Source organism: Pleurodeles waltl, chromosome 1_2 (assembly GCF_031143425.1).
Source record: "Pleurodeles waltl isolate 20211129_DDA chromosome 1_2, aPleWal1.hap1.20221129, whole genome shotgun sequence".
NCBI lineage: Eukaryota > Metazoa > Chordata > Amphibia > Caudata > Salamandridae > Pleurodeles > Pleurodeles waltl.
Window position 1 is genome coordinate 1,001,300,044 of NC_090437.1, and position 22,965 is coordinate 1,001,323,008.

A 22,965-nucleotide genomic window follows, 5' to 3' on the forward strand; every position below is an offset into this window, starting at 1 on the left:
GCATATTTTTTTTATTGCCACATTTGTCCGTCAAGATTCCCAACAGCAAAACACATGCAGGGTTGGATAGGGTAGGGATGGCAAAGAGGGCTGAAGCTCACCAGTAGCGTAGCTGACATAATTAGAGTACTCTGGGCACTGTATGTTTAACACTACGTGGTACGGGGAGCAGTACCAAACCATATAAATGTTGCAATATTTTTTTAAAGCAAACTCATGGATGCACTGAATGTTGTGTGGTTAACACACGGCGTGCACCAAGAGTTGAATGTTTGACACAAAAAGAGTCCTCTGAGTGCTGTATGTTTAACACCCCACAATAACACATGGCGTGTGCCAAGCGGTATATTTTTACACAAGGAGACTGCTCTAGGCGCTCGATGTGTACATGGTTCTGTGAGCAGTACAAAAGTAACAAAAAATTACAATATTTCTTAAAAATAAAACATTAAAGAGCTATTAGCAGTTGTAAACTCCCAACCGGATTTTTCTTGCCACATTGAATAGAAAAAAACAGCACGATCGCACTGCTACAGTTCACTCGTAGTGAAACCTATTGGCAAAAATGCAATTATCTACGTGACCGGCAAACGTGCAATTAACTATGTAACAGGGTTGATGTCATGCAAAGCGCTCGACTTCTGCCAAGCGAGATCGCGCTGCGAAAAAAAGATAAAAAGTAGTCTACAAACTGGATGGAAAACAGCGAGACTTGCATGTTTTCAGAACTTGGTTGCTGTGCTCGAGAAGGGCTAACCACCGGAAAAGGCATGACGTCTGCATGCCTTCCACTAATGAAAGCAAGCAAATTTTAACAGGCAAGCCCACGAACCAATGAAAGACACTGACTGGACAGGGACGGGCTCCGAGCCCTTCTCTAACTCCCAAAGCGTCTCTCAAGCGCATGCAATGCAGGTGCGATCCTAAATAGGGCCCCTCGTTACCTGCACCATCCATAGCAGTCAACATCCTGGCGTTGCTGAATGTATCCCGTGTTCGAAAATTACACCGCAACAACTTTAGTATATTGTAAAGTGGGACCCAACTTCTTGGCAGGATGGACGGCATCCACCCTCTCAAAATAGTCGGTGGAAGTCATCCACCCGCGTGTACCCCGACTTGTGGTCTGAATCTTATCCGTATTTCTAAAACTTAAAATAAACAATAGTCTAATTCCTAAAACTAAATTATGTTTCTGTGCCTGCATTTTGTAAAACTACCCAAATCCAAACATGAAGACGAACGGGGCAATTATATTGAAGTACACTATTTACAAAATTACCTATAAGAGGAACGTTTTGCCTTTCTGACACCACAACTCATAGCACCTCAAACAAAAGCAATATTCACCCGAAAATTCAGCCTGCTTCTTGTATAGGTCAATGAATCGAACGCTGGTGTATGCAACAACGGAACACCCAGTCCTCCTGCATTATTTGACTAAATAATGTAGGTTAGCGCTCTAGTTTTTTAATTAAACTTCTGTCACGTGACCCAGAAGTATGGCGGCGCCCTATGTTCAGTGCTGGATGTTTTTTCGGTTTTCAGGGCAAAGGAAGTACAGATGCAGTCGAAATGCGAGAATGCTTTAGTCTCTGCTTTACTCTATCTGCGCAAATAACAATAAACCGAGGTAAGAGGATACCATGGGCAGAACTTATCAGGCAGCCGGAGTGTAGAATCCAAGGGGAAGTTATTTTTTTCGGGCGAAAGGTGGCTTAGGAGCCTGATTCCTGCGTGCATGGAGTCGGTGACAGCAGCAGGTTATTCTATCATATGCAGAGTGTTATCGGGGTGCATTTGACCTCTTCAGAAGTGTAAGAGCTGTACCAAGACCCCTATCCACATGGTGTGGCTGGGCTAAAGTAAGACTGCGTTTATCGTTTCTATGCTGCAGGGTGGAAACTCTGGCGATGCATTTTTTTTGTTTAGAGTGGCTGGTGCTTCGTGGAAAAGTTAGGTCGTGCAGAGATAGGAAAAGCAGAGCAGCACATGCTGTACTTGGACAGACATTGGGCACTAATAGCTCCTAAGCAGAGTGCAGGAAGGAGCAAAGCTGCACTGAGTATTTATGTGGTACCCTGCCTGTCACTAAACAGTGCAAACTATGCTACCGTGCTCGCAGCCTGAAAAATTGCTGACGGTGCTATGTTCAGCACCTCCTATCGACTGCCTGTGTTACTCAGTCCTTGCTACTTCCTCCAGTAGAGTCCGAGCCACTGCCGGGTTATGGAGCGAAAACATTGAGCTTAGTGGTGGCCCTCCCGGATCCCAAAAACTCAGACCACACCAATTTCACTTTTGTGGAAGAATTGGGGTAGCAGTTTATTTGTCAATTTTTTGACTTACAAGCAGTCCTTCAACCACCATTTCATGTTATTCAAAGAGCTATTGCCCTTCTTTTCACACACACATTCAGTGCCGGCCAGATGGCCTCAGGTGCCCTATCACCTAGGGCGTAACCATTAATTTGCATTCAGGGCAAGTGCCTGCTTCCAACCCCAACCGTATGACATTTAATAAGCCTGTGCCCTCCTTGTCACGGCCCCCAAGCACTGTGCCCTACATTCAGTGCCGGCCAGTCTGCCCCAGGTACCCTATCACCTTGGGTATAATTATTCATTAGTAGCCTGGGCAACCGCCTGCTTCCAGCCCCAGCCAGGGTGACCTTTCGCTTCTGGTGCAACCACACACTTCCTTCTGGGTAAGAGTCTGCTTCCAACTCAGCCGGGTGACTTTTCACTTCTGGTGCAACCACACCTATTGAGCAAGCGTCTGCTTCCAGCCCACCGGGTGACCATTCACTTCCAGTATCGCTATTCATTTCAATCAAGGCACACGTGTGCTTCCAGCCCAAGCATGAAATGATATCCTGGGTGAACGTCTCCACTCTTCCTTGCAAGTTGACCAAGTCACCTCTACACCAACTTCATCTGAGCCACGGACTCTGCCCTTGATTGTTTCTTTACAGTTAACCAAGTAGGCCATTGCAGTAGCCTGCCAGTATCCAATTGAGTCCTGAAAGTCCCCTGTTTGTGGCTTGTTCCCCTCCAGCAACCTGACATTATTGGTTTGGATTGCATTGTAAGTACTGCCATGCCTTCCTGGGAGCTTTCGCAACCAGCGAGGTCCCCGGCACCATAGGTGCACCTCAGTTCTTCCACTTTACCAATAAACTCTTGCATTCAGTGATGCCCTCATGTTCCGTAGAAATACATCTACCCCGATGTCCGACAGATGCACCCCAGCAGGACCATAATAGCCAGGTTGCCACAAATTAATTAAACTATGCTTAAGCTCACCACCAACAGGAATTTGGCCATGAGGCTGTTTAGTCTCTTTCTATCTAGGACCTCCTGGGGATGTTCTCGACCGTAACACCTCCGTGGCATCCATGGTCCTGGCAGAGTCAGTGCGAAATTCCTTCATAATCTGAAATAAGTTGCCTTTACCCATAGCAGGGAGGTCATTCCCACCCAAGTGGATGATAGTCTACATGAGCCCCCTCGCCGACATCGTACGCAGACACAACATCAACATCACCTCCTACGCCGACGACACTCAGCTGATACTCTCCCTCACCAAGGACCCCACCAGCGCCAAGACCAACCTGCAAGATGGAATGAAAGACGTCGCAGAATGGATGAAACTCAGCCGTCTGAAACTGAACTCAGACAAAACGGAAGTCCTCATCCTCGGAAACACCCCGTCCGCCTGGGACGGCTCCTGGTGGCCCACGGCCCTTGGCACCGCACCAACCCCCTCAGACCACGCATGCAACCTCAGATTCATCCTGGACCCGCTTCTCACCATGACCAAACAAGTCAACGCCGTATCATCTTCCTGCTTCCTCACCCTCCACATGCTCCGAAAGATCTTCCGTTGGATCCCTGCCAACACCAGAAAGACTGTGACCCACGCCCTCGTCACGAGCCGCCTGGACTACGGAAACACCCTATACGCAGGAACCACCGCTAAACTCCAGAAACGTCTGCAGCGAATACAAAACGCCTCCGCCCGCCTCGTCCTCGCTCGTCCTCGACATACCCCGCAACAGCCACATCTCCGCCCACCTGAGACACCTGCACTGGCTTCCCGTCAACAAAAGGATCACCTTCCGGCTCCTCACCCACGCACACAAAGCCCTCCACAACAAGGGACCCGAATACCTCAACCGTCGCCTCAGTTTCTACACGCCCACCCGTCAACTTCGCTCCGCCAACCTCGCACTCGCCGCCGTCCCTCGCATCTGCCACACCACGGCAGGTGGGAAATCCTTCTCCTACCTGGCGGCCAAGACATGGAATTCCCTCCCCACCAACCTCAGGACCACCCAGGACCACCTCGCATTCCGGAGGCAACTCAAGACCTGGCTCTTCGAGCAGCAGTAACCCCCTCCCCCTACCCCTCCCCCGAGCGCCTTGAGACCCTCACGGGTGAGTAGCGCGCTTTATAAATGTTTTTGATTTGATTTGATTTGATCAAAACGTCTGTTTTTTTGGTTTTTTTTGCCTTGGTTTGGCATGTCCAAATGACACCTTTTAATTATTTACACTGCAACCCAGACTTTCTGAACCATTCAACCCTTGTCGCTGGAACAGGAATATTGCGTTTCCCTTACTGTTGCCAGCTCTTTCTGCTGCCCTGGACACGTAAGAGTGCCCCGTGACCCACACGGTTTTGCATTCTTTGGCTCTGGCTACATACTCTCACCTATCTCAACTGGTGGCTTTTGCTGCTCTGACTCACCATTTTTGCTATTGGTGATCACCACCCCCTTCTCCTCGTTAGTAGACTCCCTACTTCATTACATCCTACAACAGAGAAACAACATGTTAGCATTCATGGCAATGTCAACCTGGCCACTGACGTTGCACCCCTTGTCCTCCTAACATCCTGACCCACGCCACCTTACCCCCATGTGTCCCAGTAAGGACCAATCCCCAAGAGAAAGATGGCCCGTGCCAGGCGCCTGCAGTAAAATACTTTCCACCCCAGCCACATTCCTACAGCTATATATACAACCGGGCTGGACCCAGTGCCTCACCTCCCTGACCAGTAAATTCCTTGCCTGCCTCATCTCCCCCTCATCACCCCGACCAGTCTGGGTTCTGCTCCCTGGGGGTGACCTCCACTAAGGCCCATGGTCCAGCCATATCCCTCACCCATTTGGGTGAGGGGTCCAAACCAAGGGGCAGAGATGCATATAGAACCCTTCTACATAGATGTGATTTATTTATTTATGAAATTTTATGTAGCACGGACGTTACCCAAAAGTGCTTGAGTGATTTACAACAGAAATGGGTCGTTATATAAGCTACAAATTTAAAGGTACCAAGACTCAAATTAATGTGCAACAGCATTTCATAATGACCAGACGTTTTATTGGTTCTTATCAGTCTTAACAGTTGGATTTGTAATGATAAATTCAAGTTTGTTTGTCCTTTTGTTTCAGTTCTACAACATCACAAAACTATATTATGTTGCCCAATAATAGCACATTAGAGCTGTCAAATAAGTGCTTCCACTGCTTGGTCTGTAGTTCTTAAAAATACATTTAAATAATTGTTTGGTGAAGGTTAGATCAGCATTGCCAGCCCTCAATACAGAGTTTTGTTATTGTAACAGGTTGGTTGATTTGAAGCAACTTGACAATTCTCAATTTTTTGACAGCTTGCTAGCCTGCTCGTACTTGCAGTAGTAGCTAGTTAGGATATAGACAAATTATTCAATACATATAGTGGGAAGTTGGCCTTCCAGGGTTTGCCTTTTCTCTTTTCTGGTTAAAATCAGACTATTTGGTCTCCAGTTATGATCTCTGTTTCTGTTACACATATGACTCTCCATAATTATCCAATTCCTGCCAAAAGTTGTGCAAAAATGAACCAAACATCAGCCTATGTTAAAAATGAATGAAGCAACCCACGTTTATGATTTTGTCTGTTTTTTTACACTCACATCACCAACCATGTTAGGGCATCAATATGGCTTTTTTCTCTCTCTGATTGGCCCAGGTATGTTACAGCACAGTGCTGCCTGAAGTCTGTAGCACTTCCCTCAAAAGATACAGTTGGTCCAGACTTAGACCTCACCTCTCAGTGTAGATGTCACTGTTTCCCACCCACTTTCCTGACTCTCCAATTTGTCCTCTTTCGTTGACTCATGTGACATGAAGATGACCTTTTTTTCTTGGGCTCCAGTCATTAAGGCTAAAGCAGATATTTTTATTGTGCATCTTCCGAAAGAAAGTGTACATCTGTTCTTGGTGTGTGTCAGAAATGTTTTCTTAAGCTGTAGGAAGTTGAACAATTGTTGGAATTGTTTTTCTGCAACTGGGTTTAGAAAAACAAGCTATAATGAGGAATATTCTCCTTTGTCAAAGACTTTTAGGACAATGCATTCTCTTTCCAGGCATCTCAGTTGTAGATTCACCCATATCCTTGTGCACATACATATTTTAGCTAAAGACCTTTATGCCTGAGTATGGATTGCCATGTGCACAATATTTGCATGTTGACCCCCCTCACCTCCCTTTGTTCTTATGCTTTGGAGGGAGATCCATATATAGGTTCTGTAGTATAGTTGATGGATGTTTCTACATTTGACTGGTCTTTCTTGTTTCCTTTTAAATTCTTTTTTACTCTCCTTTGATGGTGATTAAATAATGGATTTGACTGAGTGACTGATGGTGATTAGTACTGACAAGTTCGTTGACCAAAGTAAAATAAAAAAGCTAAATCTGTCCTACTTTTCCATAACGTAAGTGCACTGCCTTGTGATTGTGAGCATGAAAATAGGTTTGCTGATGAATTAATTGAACAATGGTTCTCTTCTTTGAAAGGTGTTCATAGGTAGCTGGATTTAACTTGGGAAGAAAAGAAACCCAAAGTAACTATCATTTGTACTTTTGAATTTTGAAGATTGACTATGAAAAGTGAACCTTGGGTGAGTACAGAATCTCATCGAACATAGAAGACTGCGTGTTTGTAGCTGTACTTTCACAGTACATTCTGTCTGCAACTTTGATCAAGTAAATTTGTGCACGCAGAGGAAGATGGACTGCAATTCACAGAAACCACCAGCGTTTAAAATAGAAGTGATTACAAAAAAGAAAACGTCTCTCTGAATGATGTTGTTGTTTTTTCAGAACTTTCCATGAACATCAGACCTTGCCCAATTGCAGGAATTCTAATTATAACCCCACAAGATGATTACACTTGTTTCTCTACCAATTGGAAATTACCTCCCCTCAGTTTGGAGGACGTTATGTGTTCGCATCAGATTATCAAGAGTGAAAAACTGCAGTTGTGCTGCTTCCTATGAGCATCTCCATTGCAGGAGAATGTCACCCGTCTTAAGTTATATACACCACAGACCCTACAGTTCTCATAATCAGAAGGTAAGCTTCCTATTTCATATGCTCAGTAGCCTTGTAGCACAGTTAACTTGTGAACATTAAGCATGTTTTTTGCAGTTTTGTATTTATTTACAGATAAACAGGTTTGTGTGAAATTCAAAGACTTTTGCAATGTGGCTATGCATGCTGGTAACTTAAGGTCACAATATAAGAAAGGACGGTGAGGATCGGCAAAATTTATTAATTACTTTATAAAATAGATAGTGAACACGTTAAGACCATCCTCGAAGTAAGAAGAAAAGTCATGTTAGTGAATGTGGTCTGTCATAAATATTACAAAAACCATGAGGCACTTTCCATTAAAACAATGACATTTTTTTACTTCTGTTATCTACATATTTAAAACCTTGGAATAGCTGCAGAATCATAAAAATTACAGAATATTACTAAAGAAAATACCCAACAATGCTTCTTTTCTCAATATAGAAACAATATATTCTTGGCTGTGTATGCTACTGTTTGAGGGTAGTGCAAATAACGAGAAGGATATATTGCCCATGCCCATTTGAGCACTATAATTCATTCCAAAGTAGGTCATCTGTGTTCTGTAGTCTTTCTTTATTATTCATACAGAGTCCATGTATATACCTACACTTATATTTATGACATTTCCTGAAGGCTCTTTTCTTAAATGAACACATCATATTCTGTAGAGTGTCATAAAGCTTCCTTTTGTAGGTTTGTGTTCCGCTATAGATACAATATTTAATGTTTCAATGGCAGTTACATGGCCTTTGTAGGCATTTATATGTCCCTATTGCTTATTTACACCATTGGTCTCATGATGATTCAGCCCACATTCTTATAATTTGATTTATTTTGATTTTTCAAGTTTCTATGAATACATAGTTTGATAGTAGTTGGATAGCATGGCGTGCCCCTTCTTTGTTCCTTAATTATATTAAGTGTGAAAGTGATGTTTACTTCCCTTATTCTTTTATTTATTGGATAAATTGAGCTCTTACTCCTTTACAGATTGGATAACTGACACTTGTAAATTAATTCTTCTACCTTTATGGTCTACAATTGGATATGTCCAGGGCCTTAACATATGGCCTATCATAGACCGGTTGGGGGTTGCAGAGTTCCTAAGCCCTTTTGATTGAACATTGGGGTACTGGTAGATTGCCCTAACCAAGGGTATTAAGGAGAGGTCCACATTCGCCACCCAAAAGGGTCACTTTCAGTTTAACTTAATGCCATTTGGGTTAAAGAATGCCAGTGGGGATCCATCTGAAGATCTTGCAGAGCATGCGGAGGGTGTTAAAGCAGGAAGATGAGATGGCGCTGACTTGGTGGGTCTTGGTGAGCGCTGAGTCTAGGATGAAACCTAAGGTGCGTGCAAGGTTAGTGGGTGTTGGTGCAGTTCCCAGGGAAGCTGGCCACCAAGAGTCGTCCCATGTGGAGCAGTTTGAGCCGAGGATGAGGATCTCCGTCTTGTCTGAGTTCAGATTTAGGCGGCTCCTCTCCATTCAGTTAGCGATGACCTTTATTCTGTCGTGGAGGTTAGTTTGGGCGGTGGTGGGGTCATTGGTGAGTGAGAGGATCAGCTGGGTGTCGTCGGCGTAGGAGATGATGTTGAGGTTTTGGGATCGGACGATGTTGGCGAGCGGTGCCATGTAGATGTTAAAAAGGGTTGGGCTGAGCGAGGATCCTTAGGGAACGCCGCAGATGGTCTTGGTTGCTTCAGAGAGGAAGGGAGGGAGGTGGACTCTCTGGGTTCTGCCGAAGAGGAAGGATGTGATCCACTCCAGGGCTTTGTGGCGGATCCCTGTGTCGTGGAGGCGTGTGCGGAGGGTGTGGTGACAGACGGTGTCGAAGGTAGCTGAGAGGTCTAGGAGGATGAGGGCTGCAGTTTCGCCTTTTGTCGAGCATGGTCCTGATGTCGTTGGTTGCGGCGATAAGGGCGGTCTCGGTGCTGTGGTTCCTCCGGAATCCAGATTGAGAGGTGTCCAGCGTGGTGTTGTCTTCCAGGAAGTGAGTCAGTTGGCCATTGACGATCCTCTCGATGACCTTCGCCAGGAAGGGGAGGAGGGGGATGGTAGTTCTTGAGATCTTCGGGGTTCACTTTGGGTTTCTTTAGCAAGGTGTTGACTTCAGCGTGCTTCCAACTCTCCGGGAAGGTGGCAGTCTTGAAGGAGCTGTTGATGATCATACGGAGTTGGGGGGCGATGATGGGGCTTGGTTTGTTGAAGACGTGGTGGGGGCAAGGGTCGGAGGGTGATCCGGAGCAGATGCTGCTCATGGTTTTGATGGTGTCCTCGTTGTTGATGTGGGTCCAGGAGAGCAGGAGGTTGATGTGTCTGGGTGCGTTGCGGTTTGTGCTATGACATCATTGTTGGCCCCTTAACTCAGCTTACTTCTAAGAACCGCTCCAAGAAGGGGATCTGGATAGAGGCCTGCCAGACCTTTGAAACCTTGAAGAAGGCCATGTGTACAGCACCTGTACTGTACTCAGGGCTCCTGATGTCTCCAAAGAATGTATTGTGTAAACACAGCTAAATGAAGAGGGCCTTGACCAACCCGTAGCCTTCATCAGCAGGAGGGTACTTCCTAGGGAGCAAAGGTGGATGGTATTCAGAGGTAGGATTTTGCTATGGTATGAGCACTGGAGAAGCTGCCGCTATACTTGTTTGGGACTCCCTTCCAAGTTCAGAAAGACCACAGGCTGCTCAGAGGGCTAATGCAGATTATGGGGTGAGAATCCCAAACTGTTGAAGTGGTCCATCTCCCTTCAGGGATTAGACTTTATGGTAGAACACCATTGTGAGTCTAAGAACTCCAGTGCTGATGATCTTTCAAGGTTCTTCTGTCTTAGTGATATGAACTCCCCGAGGGTGGGTAGTTCTCCCTACTTTCAGCTGAGTGGAGGGGACACATGTTAGACCTGTCATCCTTGTTGTGATCTTCCCCCAAACATTTTGCCTTTATCTCTCCTGCTTTCTTAATTTCGTTTTTGTTGGCATTAGCACTCTGTACACTTTACCATTGCTAACCAGTGCAAATGTGTTTGTACTGTCTCCTTAAAACATGATTCAGTTGTCTTACCCCTGATTGTCATATTCAATTTACTTATACGTCCTTATTAAATGGTACTACATGTATCCAGGGCCTGTAAATGAAATGATATCCATGAGCCTGTAGCACTAATTTTGCCACCCATTTAAGTAGCACTTTAAAACATATCCCAAGCCTGCCACTGCAGCCTGTAGTTCAGTTTTGGAGAAGTCAATTGAACTTGCCAAAATAAACCTTCAGCAAAGCACAAACCTTATTTTTTAAAGCGTATGTCACCCTAGGGTAGGCCTTAAGCAGCTCTCAGGGTACCATCCAATGTATTTAAAAATCGGATATTTGCTACGTTTTTGCATATCTTGGTAGTTAAAAACTCCTTAATTGTTTTTCAGTACTGTATTGGCTAACATTGGGTTACCTTAATACATTTAAAAAGGGTTAATTCTTGATTGGGAGCAGATAGGAACATCAAATGTGGACTCAAATTGTAATTTACAATCCTTTTTAACGATAAATTTGGATTTTAATTCACAATACTGAAAATACTACTTTTAGAAAGTTGGCATTTTTCTGTCCTAACCATTTGGTGCATGTTGCCTGAGTCACATGATTATGAATAGCTTAGCAGTTATCTTTTTGTGTTGCTCCCAGATAGTGAGACAAAGTGTGATTAGCAGCTGGCAGGATGGGCTATCCTACCAGGTTGGGTGGAGCAGAGCTGTTCCCTGCCCACCTTACATTTCAAAGGGCTGTTTCCATCCCACACACACTCACTCAGGGACCTGGAAGCAATCTTTTGCCACCCCAGACTAATTGGATCCTTAGCAGGAGAAGGGACAACATTCTAGAAGCATGAGATAGATATAATCTACATAGGACAATGCTTCAGGGTCTATGTCGTGCAATATTGAAGTTACACGCGCTGCAAACAGTCCTGGACTGTTCTTTTACCCCTGGGGTAAAAGACAATTTTTTTCTGGGGGCCTAGTGCGCTGAAACTGGTTAAGTCTCTACACTCAGGCGTTATATTTTGGCAGAATTAACCATTGGAAATGTCCACTGTTGTTTTGTATTATTTGCACACTATGTTGTTCCTGGGTGCTGTGCTATGTGAGTTTTGTATAGCGTATGTACGTGTATGAATGCTTAAATGTCTTTAATCTAAGACTATTCTGCACGTATGGTCCCGTTTAGCCACTGGCAATAATAGATTATTGATGAATGAGACACAGGGTTCAATTATGCCCTGGTACTCCAGTTGTGTGAGGATTTCCCTCATGGGTGCTTTAGCATCATGTTTTATTGGATATTGGGGTTGGGTTGAGGTTAGGGTTGATGTTTAATTGGGATTACATGGTAGGGGGAATATTTATCCCGTCCTACGTGGTTGCGATATAACGTGGGTGCCTGCGCCAATGCCTAATCCTTGGCATAGGATTCTGCAAGCTCCTCGGAAACAAGAGGCGAGAAAGAAGGTCTGATAACATCTTACCCATATGGGCAGGTATGGACAAATTCAGGTGGCCAATCCTTTTTGGCCAGTAGAATATCATATATGTTTACGACGCGGTCCCAAAAGATTACATCTGTTGTGCGCTCAGTGTCTCCTTCTAGCTGTAGCATTACTTTGTACACCCAATCAGGCGTGGAGACACGCATGTACACAGTTTCTACTTGTAACAAGTCATCAGTTGCTTTCACTTCCAGATGCTCTAGAAGATTCTGGCGAACTATTGTGACCTCTGCCGCGCTGTCTAATAGCGCTAGTGCCCACTTCTTGTTCTTCAAGAGAGCCCTCTTCTTGAGTAGCATGTCAAACTGCAACTGCTGTCACCTTTTTCTTTTATAATTGGGGTTTTTGTTGGGGAGGTTTCTTTTCTTTTTTAACAGAAACTTCTGTTGAGCGTTTTAATTCCTGTCTCGATTTCACATACTCAGTTCTTCACTCTGACCGCCCACCTCTCTCACTGAGTTTATATTATCTCTATTTCTGAGATTATATCTATTCTGTGGGGTCTCCACATGCGGACATGCGCCCCTTTCTTTTTTGGGTGTTGTTTGTTTTTTAAATCAGCGTTTCTTAGTACCCTCAGGAGCTTGCTTGGTAGAATCTTTATTAGATTTACCTTGAAATAGTGGTTTTGTTGGTCTGGCCCCCAGATTATCTCGACTAATACTAGAGTAGGTCTCCACGATAATCTTTGGCAGCTCGCGTTCTTGATCCTGTGGAGAAACATCACGGAGCTGCATGCGCACTGCTAGTGCGACCGCTTCCCCTTTAAGGTTACTTAACATAATTGAAGATACTGTGGCAAAGTTGCTCATTAGTCGCATCCCCAAATCCAGGGCCGGGGCAGTCCCGTATTCATCTTGAATTTGTTTCAACACTTCCAGTATTTTGGCAAGTGTCGGTGTACCATGTGCAGTAGTATAGAGCGCTGAAAATACTGTGCCCCATGTATTACAATTATCTACAGTGGGAACCATCCCAAATGGCAAGCACATTGTTAATATTCTGTGTTTATCCTGAGGTCCCGTATGTGGAAATACTGCTTCCAGTGCATTTATTGTTTGAGCCAACCAAAATGGAATTTCTTCTTGTTTACCCATGATCAAATCTACAGTCGCAGGGTTAATGTCTGGCGTTGCAGCATGTGGTTGCACTGGTGCAGCACGTGCTGGGTTCGTGTTTAATGCTTGCATTACAAACTGTGCTAATCGTCTGTATATTGCCATCAACTCAGTGTATAAGCGATGGTCCTCAGCTACCGTTAGGTTCGCTGCAGCAGGGTGAGGTGTGTAAGTGACCAATAAAGGCCAGGTAGGACCATCGTTACTTAGAGGACCTAACCTAACGTGTAAAATTGTGTAGGGTAGGGCTCCATCAAGCCAATTATTATGTTCTTGATAAGATAGTGGTATCTCTAGATATGCATATGCTCTGTATTGTGCAGGTATGTTTGCAAGTGTATAGTGATGAAATGTATTGGTGTTCCCATCAACTGCTGGAAATGTGACCCAAGAATAAAAAGGTTCTGTTCTATAGGCTGGATGTGCGTCTGCGACAGATGTGACTGGACCCCCCTGAGCTGTTAGGCAATGTGCCAGTAAATGTGCAGTAAGGGGTGGTCGCATATTGACTGCAATTGCTACCTGTTGTGGATATGCCATAATAAATGGTAAATTTGTTCAGAGATAAGCACACCAAATGGGGATTATACTTTTAGAGTTCAAGCTTGAACAACCTACAGTGTTAGTTTGGTACTCCCTACTTAGCTGAGGAGGAAATCCTCAATACCACGGACGTCTCCGTATATAGTACTGAGGTGTCTTTGTCTGTGGTGAGACAGAGATACTCACCAGATGCCACCCTACTCCAACTTCCTCCTGTAACTTTCTCCTCCTTGACAGACCTCCATCTAACAACTCAACATTCCCATACGCTTTCCGTGATACAGTCTCAAACCTTATTACATTATACTCAAACCTATGCATTGTTGGGTACCTAAACATTTGGTTTGACAAACCCAATATGCCCTATCGAAAATCTATCACCACTGACCTAGTCGCATTGAACCTACATCTGATTGTACACAATCCCACACACTTCGCTGGACACATCCTAGATGTCATTTTTGCTAAGCCTGAACTAGTTACCGTTTATAGCATCACACCAATCACATGGTCAGACCACCATTTGATATACCACCGACATAAAACACCACAAATCAACACACGCCACAGCTACTTACATACATGCACCTATCGATCGACCATGGAGCAAACTCAATTTTGATGAGTTAGAAACACAACTAACAGCCAACTCAGATCTAGATATAATTAATGAGTGGTTACAGGAATCTTTTGATATTCTAATACCACTCAGAAAAACTAAACAGGACAAAAGAAAACCAACACCTTGGAGAAACACATACCCTAAAAAGATAAAGCAACAAATCAGAAGGTGTCAGCAGACCTGGCTCAAAACAAACAACATTCAAGACAAACTGCAGCGACACAAACTTAAAAGAATATACAAATCATCAATCAAAAAAGCTAAAAAAAAGTTACTACTCAGACAGAATACAAAATGCTAAATCTGCAACCAAAGAATTTTATAAAAGTCTCAATGAATTTTGAAAACCTAAATGCATGGAAGGAAGTTATCCCACTACTCAAGATTTCACAAACTGGCAACTCATTACACAACCAAGGCAGACACATTGGACTTCTATTTAAAGGAGAAAAAAAACATCAGCGCCAACACCTTTCCTAAAATCCCCTTTAAGAATAAACCAACCCTGCTTCTACAGTCTTTCAAACAAATATCACAAGGTGAATTTATGGATTTGTTCAAAGCAAGCAGACCTTTCGGTTGCCCTTCTGACTCTTGTCCACCACACATCTTCAAGAACATTCTTTTATCTACTTCTGCTGCCACACCTATCAGAAGACTCATCAACAACTCTTCAATTACAAGAACTTTTCCTGAAGACCTGAAAAAGGCATACATACATCTGTTATTAAAGAAAACAAACCTAGACCAGCAGGTCCCCAACAACTACAGACCAATCACAAATGGACCTTTCCTGGGCAACTGATAGAGCAGCATTCGCCCAGATGTCACAATTCATTGAAGACAATTCCATACTTTCAGACTACCAAACTGGATTCCACCCAGGAAGAGGCACTGAATCGGCACTCATAGCAATCTGGGATGATCTTAAAACACAGTCGACCGCAGTGGAGTTGCTGCACTACTTCTCTTGGACCTTTCGGCTGCCTTTGATATGGTTGACCATGACACCCTAATTCAAAGACTCCACAAAGCCGACATTGAAGGGACTACTCTCGACTGGATTACATTCTACCTTCGAAACAGAACTACTATTATCTATTCTCCCCCCTTCTCACCCAAACCCTATCTCACAAAAGCAGGGGTCCCCAAGGATCAGTCATCTTACCTTTGCTTTTCAACATCTACATTATATCATTACCAGAACTGATCAATGAATTTCAACTCACCTGCTACAACTTTGCAGATGACACACAAATACTACTTAAATTGGAATGCCCCAAAGACATTCAAAACTCACAAATCGTCAGTTGCCTCAGAGCTGCTGATCAGTGGAAGATTAGGAACCATCTTAAACTAACTGCCTCCAAAACGGAAATACTCATATGTGGTTACTGGAAAAGGTATGACCCACTGTGCGCATGGCCTGACGATCTCGGGCCACTTCCTCAGTTATCCAAGGAAGCTAAAAACCTCAGAATTACCATGGACTCCAAGTTAACTGTGAATGCCCAAGTGAACAAATTAGTACGAACAAGCTTCATCACATTGGAGACTCTGCGACGCATCGTCCTCCATCTTGGATTTCTACACAAGGTGCAGGCTATTAACTCTCTTGAACTATCCAAACTGGATTATGCCAATGGCCGCTACCATGGATCATCTCTATCTATTATGAAAAAATTACAACGTATTCAAAACTCCGCTGCCAGGCTACTATTACATGTAAAGCCACAAGCCCACATCTTCCCTGCCTTGAGCGCACTACACTGTTTACCTGTTGCCAGAAGATATACCTTCAAGCTGCTTTGTATCACCCTCAAAGATATACATGGAACAGGACAACTTTTTATCAGAAACAAAATAACTAAATACATTCAACAAAGAAACCTCCACTCAAGATTGGCACCCCGCATTAGAACACCACCATACAAGAAAAAGACTATGGGCCAGATGTATGAAAAGTGCAAAAACGTGGTCTGCGATGCATGAAAGGCATTCGCAGACCAAAAACAAGAAATCGCAAAAATTGCGATTTATTTTTTATTTTATTTTTATTTTTCCGTTGCGACCTGGTTTTGCGTGTCGCATTTTGTGATTCGGTATTTCCAGTAGGAAATTGCGAGGAGCAAAATGAGAATCGCAAAATCCGAATCGCAAAGAGATGCATCAAAAAATCGCAATAAGCGATTTTTCGCAGAATGGCATTTTGCACATGCAAAATACCACTAAGTGAAAGCAGGTGGTAACCAGGTGCAACCTATATAAAGAGGCCCAGAATGCCTCAGACTCTCTACCACAATGGCTGCACTCTATGTCATAGCGAGGAGGATGAGGATCCTGGCAGGTTTGAGGAGAGGGAGGAGGAGACAGGAGCGCATTTTCAGAGTGCGCATTACACTTTTTGACCTGACAGAGGAGGAAATATATGAGAGGTATAGGTTGAACTCAGCCATGATTCTTGATCTGATAGCTGAGCTACAACCCATACCGCAGCGCAGAACACTAAGGACCCATAGCATACCCACCCATGTGCAGGTATTATGCTCCTTACACCTACTCGCCTCAGGGAGCTATCAAGGGGTTATAGCAGCGGCTGGGGGAGTCTCATAGAGCACCCTCTCCAGATTCTTCAATGCATTTATCAACGCCATGCTAAGCAAACTCCAACAGTACATCCGATTCCCCCACACCCCACAGGAAATACAGCAGACAAAAATTGACTTTTATCAGATAGCACAGTTCCCCCACGTCCTAGGTGCCATAGATGGCACACATGTGGCAATATGTCCACCATCAGTCACAGAGTATGTGTACCGAAACAGTAAACAACAACATTCCATTAATATACAGGTGATATGCAATGCCACCTACATCATAACTGATCTCGTGGCCAGGTACCCAGGGAGCACACATGATTCATACATCTTTCGCCACAGCGGCATTCACACAAGACTGCTAGCTGGGGAGTTTGGTGAAGGATATCTACTAGGTAATGTCACTCTTTACAGTGGCGCATAGGTAACAAACCCTTTTCACATGGCTGAGGTACTCAACAAACCTTCTGTCCGTTTCAGGAGACAGTGCCTATGCAGTACGCACCTACATGATGACGCCCTACCTCAATCCCACAACACCGGCAGAACGGAGATACAATCCAGCACACAGGGTAACCCGCAACGTGGTGGAGCGCACATTTGGCCTCCTGAAGAGTCGCTTCCGTTGCCTCCACAAGAGTGGAGGGGCACTACAGTACAGTCCAGAAACCACATGTAGAATAGTGGCTACTTGTGCAATCTTGCACAATATAGCTACAACCAGGGGCATACCTATAGAAATCAGTGACACTGAATCAGATGAGGATGACGATCCCATACCACCTCTACAGCCAGCAGACAGGACCAGTGAAGCAGAGGGACGGCAAAGGCGTGCTGACATCACACACAACCATTTCAGACGTGAGTATGTACAAACAAACTCCACTGACTACTGTAGCTATAGTGAGAAAAATATGTATTCCTTTACTGCAGGTTATGAATTGTGATGAATAACGTAAAAGTGGGATTGATAAAAATGAAAATAAACAAATGAACTGAGTCCCACACTATTACTTCATAGTGGGGACACCAGAGTCAATGAGGCAAGAGTCTCTTCTTCCTCCCTCGCATACCACTGGGGTGCCCAGTTGAATCACTGGCACCCTGAATGTCAGGCTCTGTGGCAGTGCTGCGCCTGGCACTGCGCCGTCTGTGGTCTGGAGCTGGTACGTGCACACTACTGAGGCTCGAGGTGTCCTCCGTGTCCCTCAAGGCAACCTCACTGGGAGTGGCCGACCTCTGTCCCATTACTTGTTCGATCACATTGGTGATCTGGACAAGGGCCTGGACAACATCCCTGCTGGTGTGTGCAGCCTGTACCTGGGCCGCCACAGCACGACAGGCGATGAGGGCGGTGGAGTTGGCCATACGATTGGAGGACCTACAGTAGTTTGCAAACATGGTGCGAAAACGGTGTTCATGTCTGCGTCTACTCAGTCTTTCATGTCTCAGCTCCTCGCACAGGTCACGCACTGCAGTGGTCAGCTCCCTAGTGTCCTGGGAGGCCTGCACCTGTCCCGCACGCAGCTTGTTGATGTTTTCATTCAGGGTGTCAAGTCTCCGATGCAGTCCAACCGTATTTCTATTGTGGACTCTAAGGTTCCTGTCCAAACTTTGTATTCTTCTATTCTGCAGGCGCTGTTGCTGCAACATAGCAGCCTCAAGTCCACCAAACAGGGATGTACCCTCAGCTGCCTCCTGCAGTTGCTGTCGTGACACTGGGGCACTTGGACGATGCGCTGCAGGACCCCTGTCCTCCGGTACCTGGCTGCGCATCCCGGATGCAGATGGTGTGCCTGAACTCTCCTGCTGCACATCAGAGTCACCACTGAGGTCTGGTAGTGGCAATGGCCTAGGCCTGCGGCGCACAGTTGAGAGAATGATGGACCCACTGGTGTTGGTGTCAGAGGGCAGCTGTGTGTCCGTGTCCCCTACACCCGTCATTGCTGTGGCTGCTGTGCTAGGCCCACCTGCAACATTAATATGCAGCATGTCACTTCTGTATGTTACATTATCTGTCCAGAAATGGCAATAAAACTGCTGTACATGGTGTGTTGTGTTACCTTGGGTGTCACTATGCTTGTTTACATTGTCATGCTACTGTCTGTACTAGTTTGTGGACCACGACTTCCATAATGCATTTATGTGCTGCTACTGAGATGTGGAGTGGACTACTTCACACACTACTTCACAATACATGCTAATACCTAAGAGGCTTTTATGCATGCACATACTGTGTTCACACAGCAACATTTGCACTTACCTTGGCTGGTACTTGGTTGAGCGGAGGTGTCTATGTCTGTGACCCCTGTTACTGCTTCCGGTAGGAGAGTTGATTCCACCAGGTCCTCCAGTGGTGTGGCAGGTGGCTCGGTTGGTGGTCTACCTCCTGTGCTCCTGGCCTCTGCAAGTCGCCTTGCCACCCTCTCTTTTGCCCGGGACCGCAGGTCGTACCAGCGCTTCTTGATTTCATCAATAGAGCGCTGTGCCACTCCAATTGCGCAAATTTTGCTTTGGATCTCCAGCCAGAGTCTCCTCTTCTCACTCTCTGGCACCTGGAGGGATGATTTGCCAAACAGGCGGCCATGACTCCTCACCACCTCCTCTGTTAAGATCTCCAGCTCCTGCTCACTGAATTTCAGTTTGCGCTTCCTCTCCTGCTTCTCAGATCCTGGACCATGGGGCTCCATTGTGGCGCAGATGATGATGCTCCTTCGCAGTGCTGCTCACAGTGGCTGGGCTGCTCTCACTCTGGATGCTGGTTTGGGTGTGGCACTTATACCTGCCTGGGATGACTCATTTCCTGTTGATGAGTCATCAGGCTCCTCCAGGTGTGCATTCTTGAACTTTCTCGCATTTTGCGATGTTTTTTTTTTTTTTTTTTTTACCGAATCGCAAAAAAAAGGCAAATTGCGAGAATGCATATTGCGATTCGGTAAATGGGCCTCGCAAACCACAAATAGCGATTTTTAAGAAATCGCTAATTCCGAATCGCAATTTTGTTACATGGCCAATTGCAACTCGGAAATTGTGATTTCTTAAAAATCGCATTTTGCGATTCGCAAGTTCCATTTTTCATACATCTGGCCCTATAGGTGGTACATCCTTCTCCGTTCAAGCAGCCAAACTTTGGAATTCATTACTCCCAAATATAAGATTCACGGATAACTATCTTGTCTTCAGAAGACTACTCAAGAGTTGGCTCTTTCCTCATAACCACCATACTCAAACCACAATGGACTGCGAATGCCTGTGTTGATAAATATTTTTAATCTGAATATGTGTATATTCTAGATATGCATAGTTCTTTAGGAAATATGTATCGTTACTATGTCATAACAATAAATTACACACATACCCTTTAAACCTGTTTACCAAATGTATATTTACTCACAATTCAATATGTATGTGAATATATATATATATATATGTGTGTGTGTGTGTGTGTATATAAAAATAAATAAAATAAAATCTATAAATAAAACTCAAATTATAAATAAGTAAATTAAAGTAAAAAAAAATAATAATAATGAATACATAAAAAAAAAAATAATAATGATAAAAAAGACCAATCACAAATGGACCTTTCCTGGTGTGTGTGTATGTGTGTGTGTAGATATATATATCGATATATATATATATATAATTAATTAATTATAGATAAATAAACATAATATAAATTTACTCTCTTGTAAACTTTACTGTTTCTACCCATCACCATATGTCATGTCTTTATTAATCTATCCTCCATCCCCACTCTGACTCATCCCAAACCCATTCTACTACTTTCATCTTCAAAATAACCCTGCCTAAGCTCTTCCCTCCTCTTTCACATCTAGCCCACCCAAACCTCACTTTACTACCATGATCTCCCAAACAACCCTATTAAATTCTCCCTCATTTATCTCACCTTGACTCATCCAAAACCCCTCCTGCAACTATGATCTCCCTAACCCTTTCCATAGACTCTTCCCTCCTTCATCTCTCCCTTATTCATCCCAGGCCTCATGCTATTACTATAAACTCCCAATTAACACTTGTGAATTCTTCTCTCCTCTATCCCTCCATTACTCTAGTCAATCCAATTAATAAACTCACTTATACTCTGCCCAAATTAACTCCTAAAAATACTAAAACTGAACTCATATTTCCCTATACTAATCCACCACTAATTCCTCTTAGGTTCCGGAGTAGCATGTTACTTGCCGAAAAGCGATTTGATGCCTCATCAGGGTAGTAAGTGCTATATAAATACTATTACAGTACAATACAATACAACAATTCAATCAGTTAAACTGGAGCTATGCAATTTTAAAGAGATCAGGTAAGTAAAGCAACTAAATGCATCAAAGAGCCACTCTGGGTAATCAGGCTGTGCGGGACGGGGTGAAAGTCACAAGCTGACAACCATGGAGTGTAGGCCGGATACAAGGACCAGGTTAGTCCTACTAAAAGAGTTACCTTCAGAGTTTAGTTTAGTTTAATGAATTTATAGAGCGCATGGCTACCCTGAGGCTTCCCAGTGCTAAGATGGAGGAATTAAACTCTAACATGATCTATGCCAGAGGTCTTCAAACAGGGGGGCGGCCCCACTAGGGGGGCCTCAAGTGATCCCAGGGGGGGGTGACAGGCTCTGGCCAAAAGAAGCATTATACAGATAACAGGGCTTTGTTTTAAGCAGAAAGCATGTTATTGCATTTTAAAAAAAGGTAACAGTACTTAACTGCAATGTTTAAATAGGTCTAGACATATTTAAACATTGCCATCTTTATAAAATAATTGTGAAAAATTCTGAGGGGGTGCCCAGTGATGTTTATTTTTCAACTAGGGGGGGCGAGGCATTGAAAAGTTTGGAGACCACTGATCTATGCTGTGGACAAACATGTCTTCAACTTCTTCCGAAATGCAGATTCTAATTGTTCCTGACGGAGATTCAGAGGGTGGGAGTTCCAGAGGTCCGTGGCTTTAGCTGAGAAAGAACTACCTCCCAAAGTTACTTTCTTGAAAGGAGGTATGATCACCAGTGAGGCAGATGAAAACCTAAGTACTCTCTGAGGGATATAAGGCGTGATAGTCTTCTAAGAAACATAGGAGCTTTGTAATGAAGGGCTTTGTGTGTCATGGAGATAGCCTTGAAATGAATCCGTTGTTTAATTGAGAGCCAGTGAAGTGAGGCCAATGCTGGTTTAGCCGACAAATGTCTAGGTGTGTTCATAAGCAGGCGTGCAGCGGCGTCAACCTGCAGTCTATTTATTACATAGTTTGGAGAGCTGAGGAAAAGGGAATTGCCATAATCTAGGTGAGACAATATCAAAGCTTGGATGATAAGCCTTCTGGCCATAAACGGAAGAATATTAAGAATTTTCCTCAGGGATCTCAATACACCGAAACAAGATGCAGCCAGGTTTTTAGATTGACAATCCATCCTGAGGCGCAAGTCTAGCCAGAAGCCCAAGCTTTTTATCTTTTCCTTATGTGAAGGGAAATTTTTAAGATCTTCAAGAGCCAAAGAAGGAGACTTGAGAAGGGCTTGGTTTCCCACTATCATTACTTCGGATTTCTCATTGTTCAGTTTAAGTTTAGAGATAGTCATCCATCTGGCAATATCCGCAAGGCATGAAGATAGATTGGATTGTGGAGTGTTGCTGGCATTGGAAAGAGATACTACCAGCTGGGTGTCATCTGCATATGACACCAGTGAAAGACCATGAGGTTCAACAATTAACAATCTTAACGTTGTACCCTCAATTCCTAAAGCCAAGAGTCTTTGAAGTAATATATCATGATCCACCGTGTCAAATGCAGCGCTGAGATCCAGTAAAATAATGGCTGCAAGTCCTCCTGAATCCAATAGTTTCAGAGTGTCTTCCACAACTGCTAGCAGGGCTGACTCTGTACTATGTTGTGGTCTGAATCCCATTTGTGAAGGATGGAGGAGCTTGTGATCATCAAGGAAGCATGTTAATTGCTTATTAACATTTTTTTCTATTATCTTTGAAACAATAGGGAGAAGGGCAATCGGCCTATAGTGGAAAAAGAGAGATGGATTGAGCTTGATTTTTTTTTTTTTTAGTAGGGGTTTAACAACTGCATGTTTCAGGAGCTGGGGCACAAGGCCAGAGGTTAGAGACTGGTTCAAA

At 44.2% G+C, this 22,965-nt stretch overlaps 1 protein-coding gene across 2 annotated transcripts in view; it reads left to right on the plus strand.

Moving 5' to 3' along the window:
• The first annotated feature begins 1,495 nt into the window (after positions 1–1,495).
• Positions 1,496–22,965, plus strand: part of GUF1 (GTP binding elongation factor GUF1) — a 155,367-nt gene continuing 133,897 nt past the window's right edge. The window contains exons 1-3 of one of the 2 annotated variants that reach the window (XM_069201746.1): positions 1,500–1,633; positions 6,842–6,945; positions 7,148–7,399. In XM_069201746.1, the coding sequence (XP_069057847.1) occupies positions 7,208–7,399 (192 nt within the window). In that variant the 5' untranslated portion in view covers positions 1,500–1,633; positions 6,842–6,945; positions 7,148–7,207. Of the gene's footprint in view, positions 1,634–6,841; positions 6,946–7,147; positions 7,400–22,965 lie in introns of both variants that reach the window. The other variant, XM_069201744.1, reaches the window with a different exon arrangement.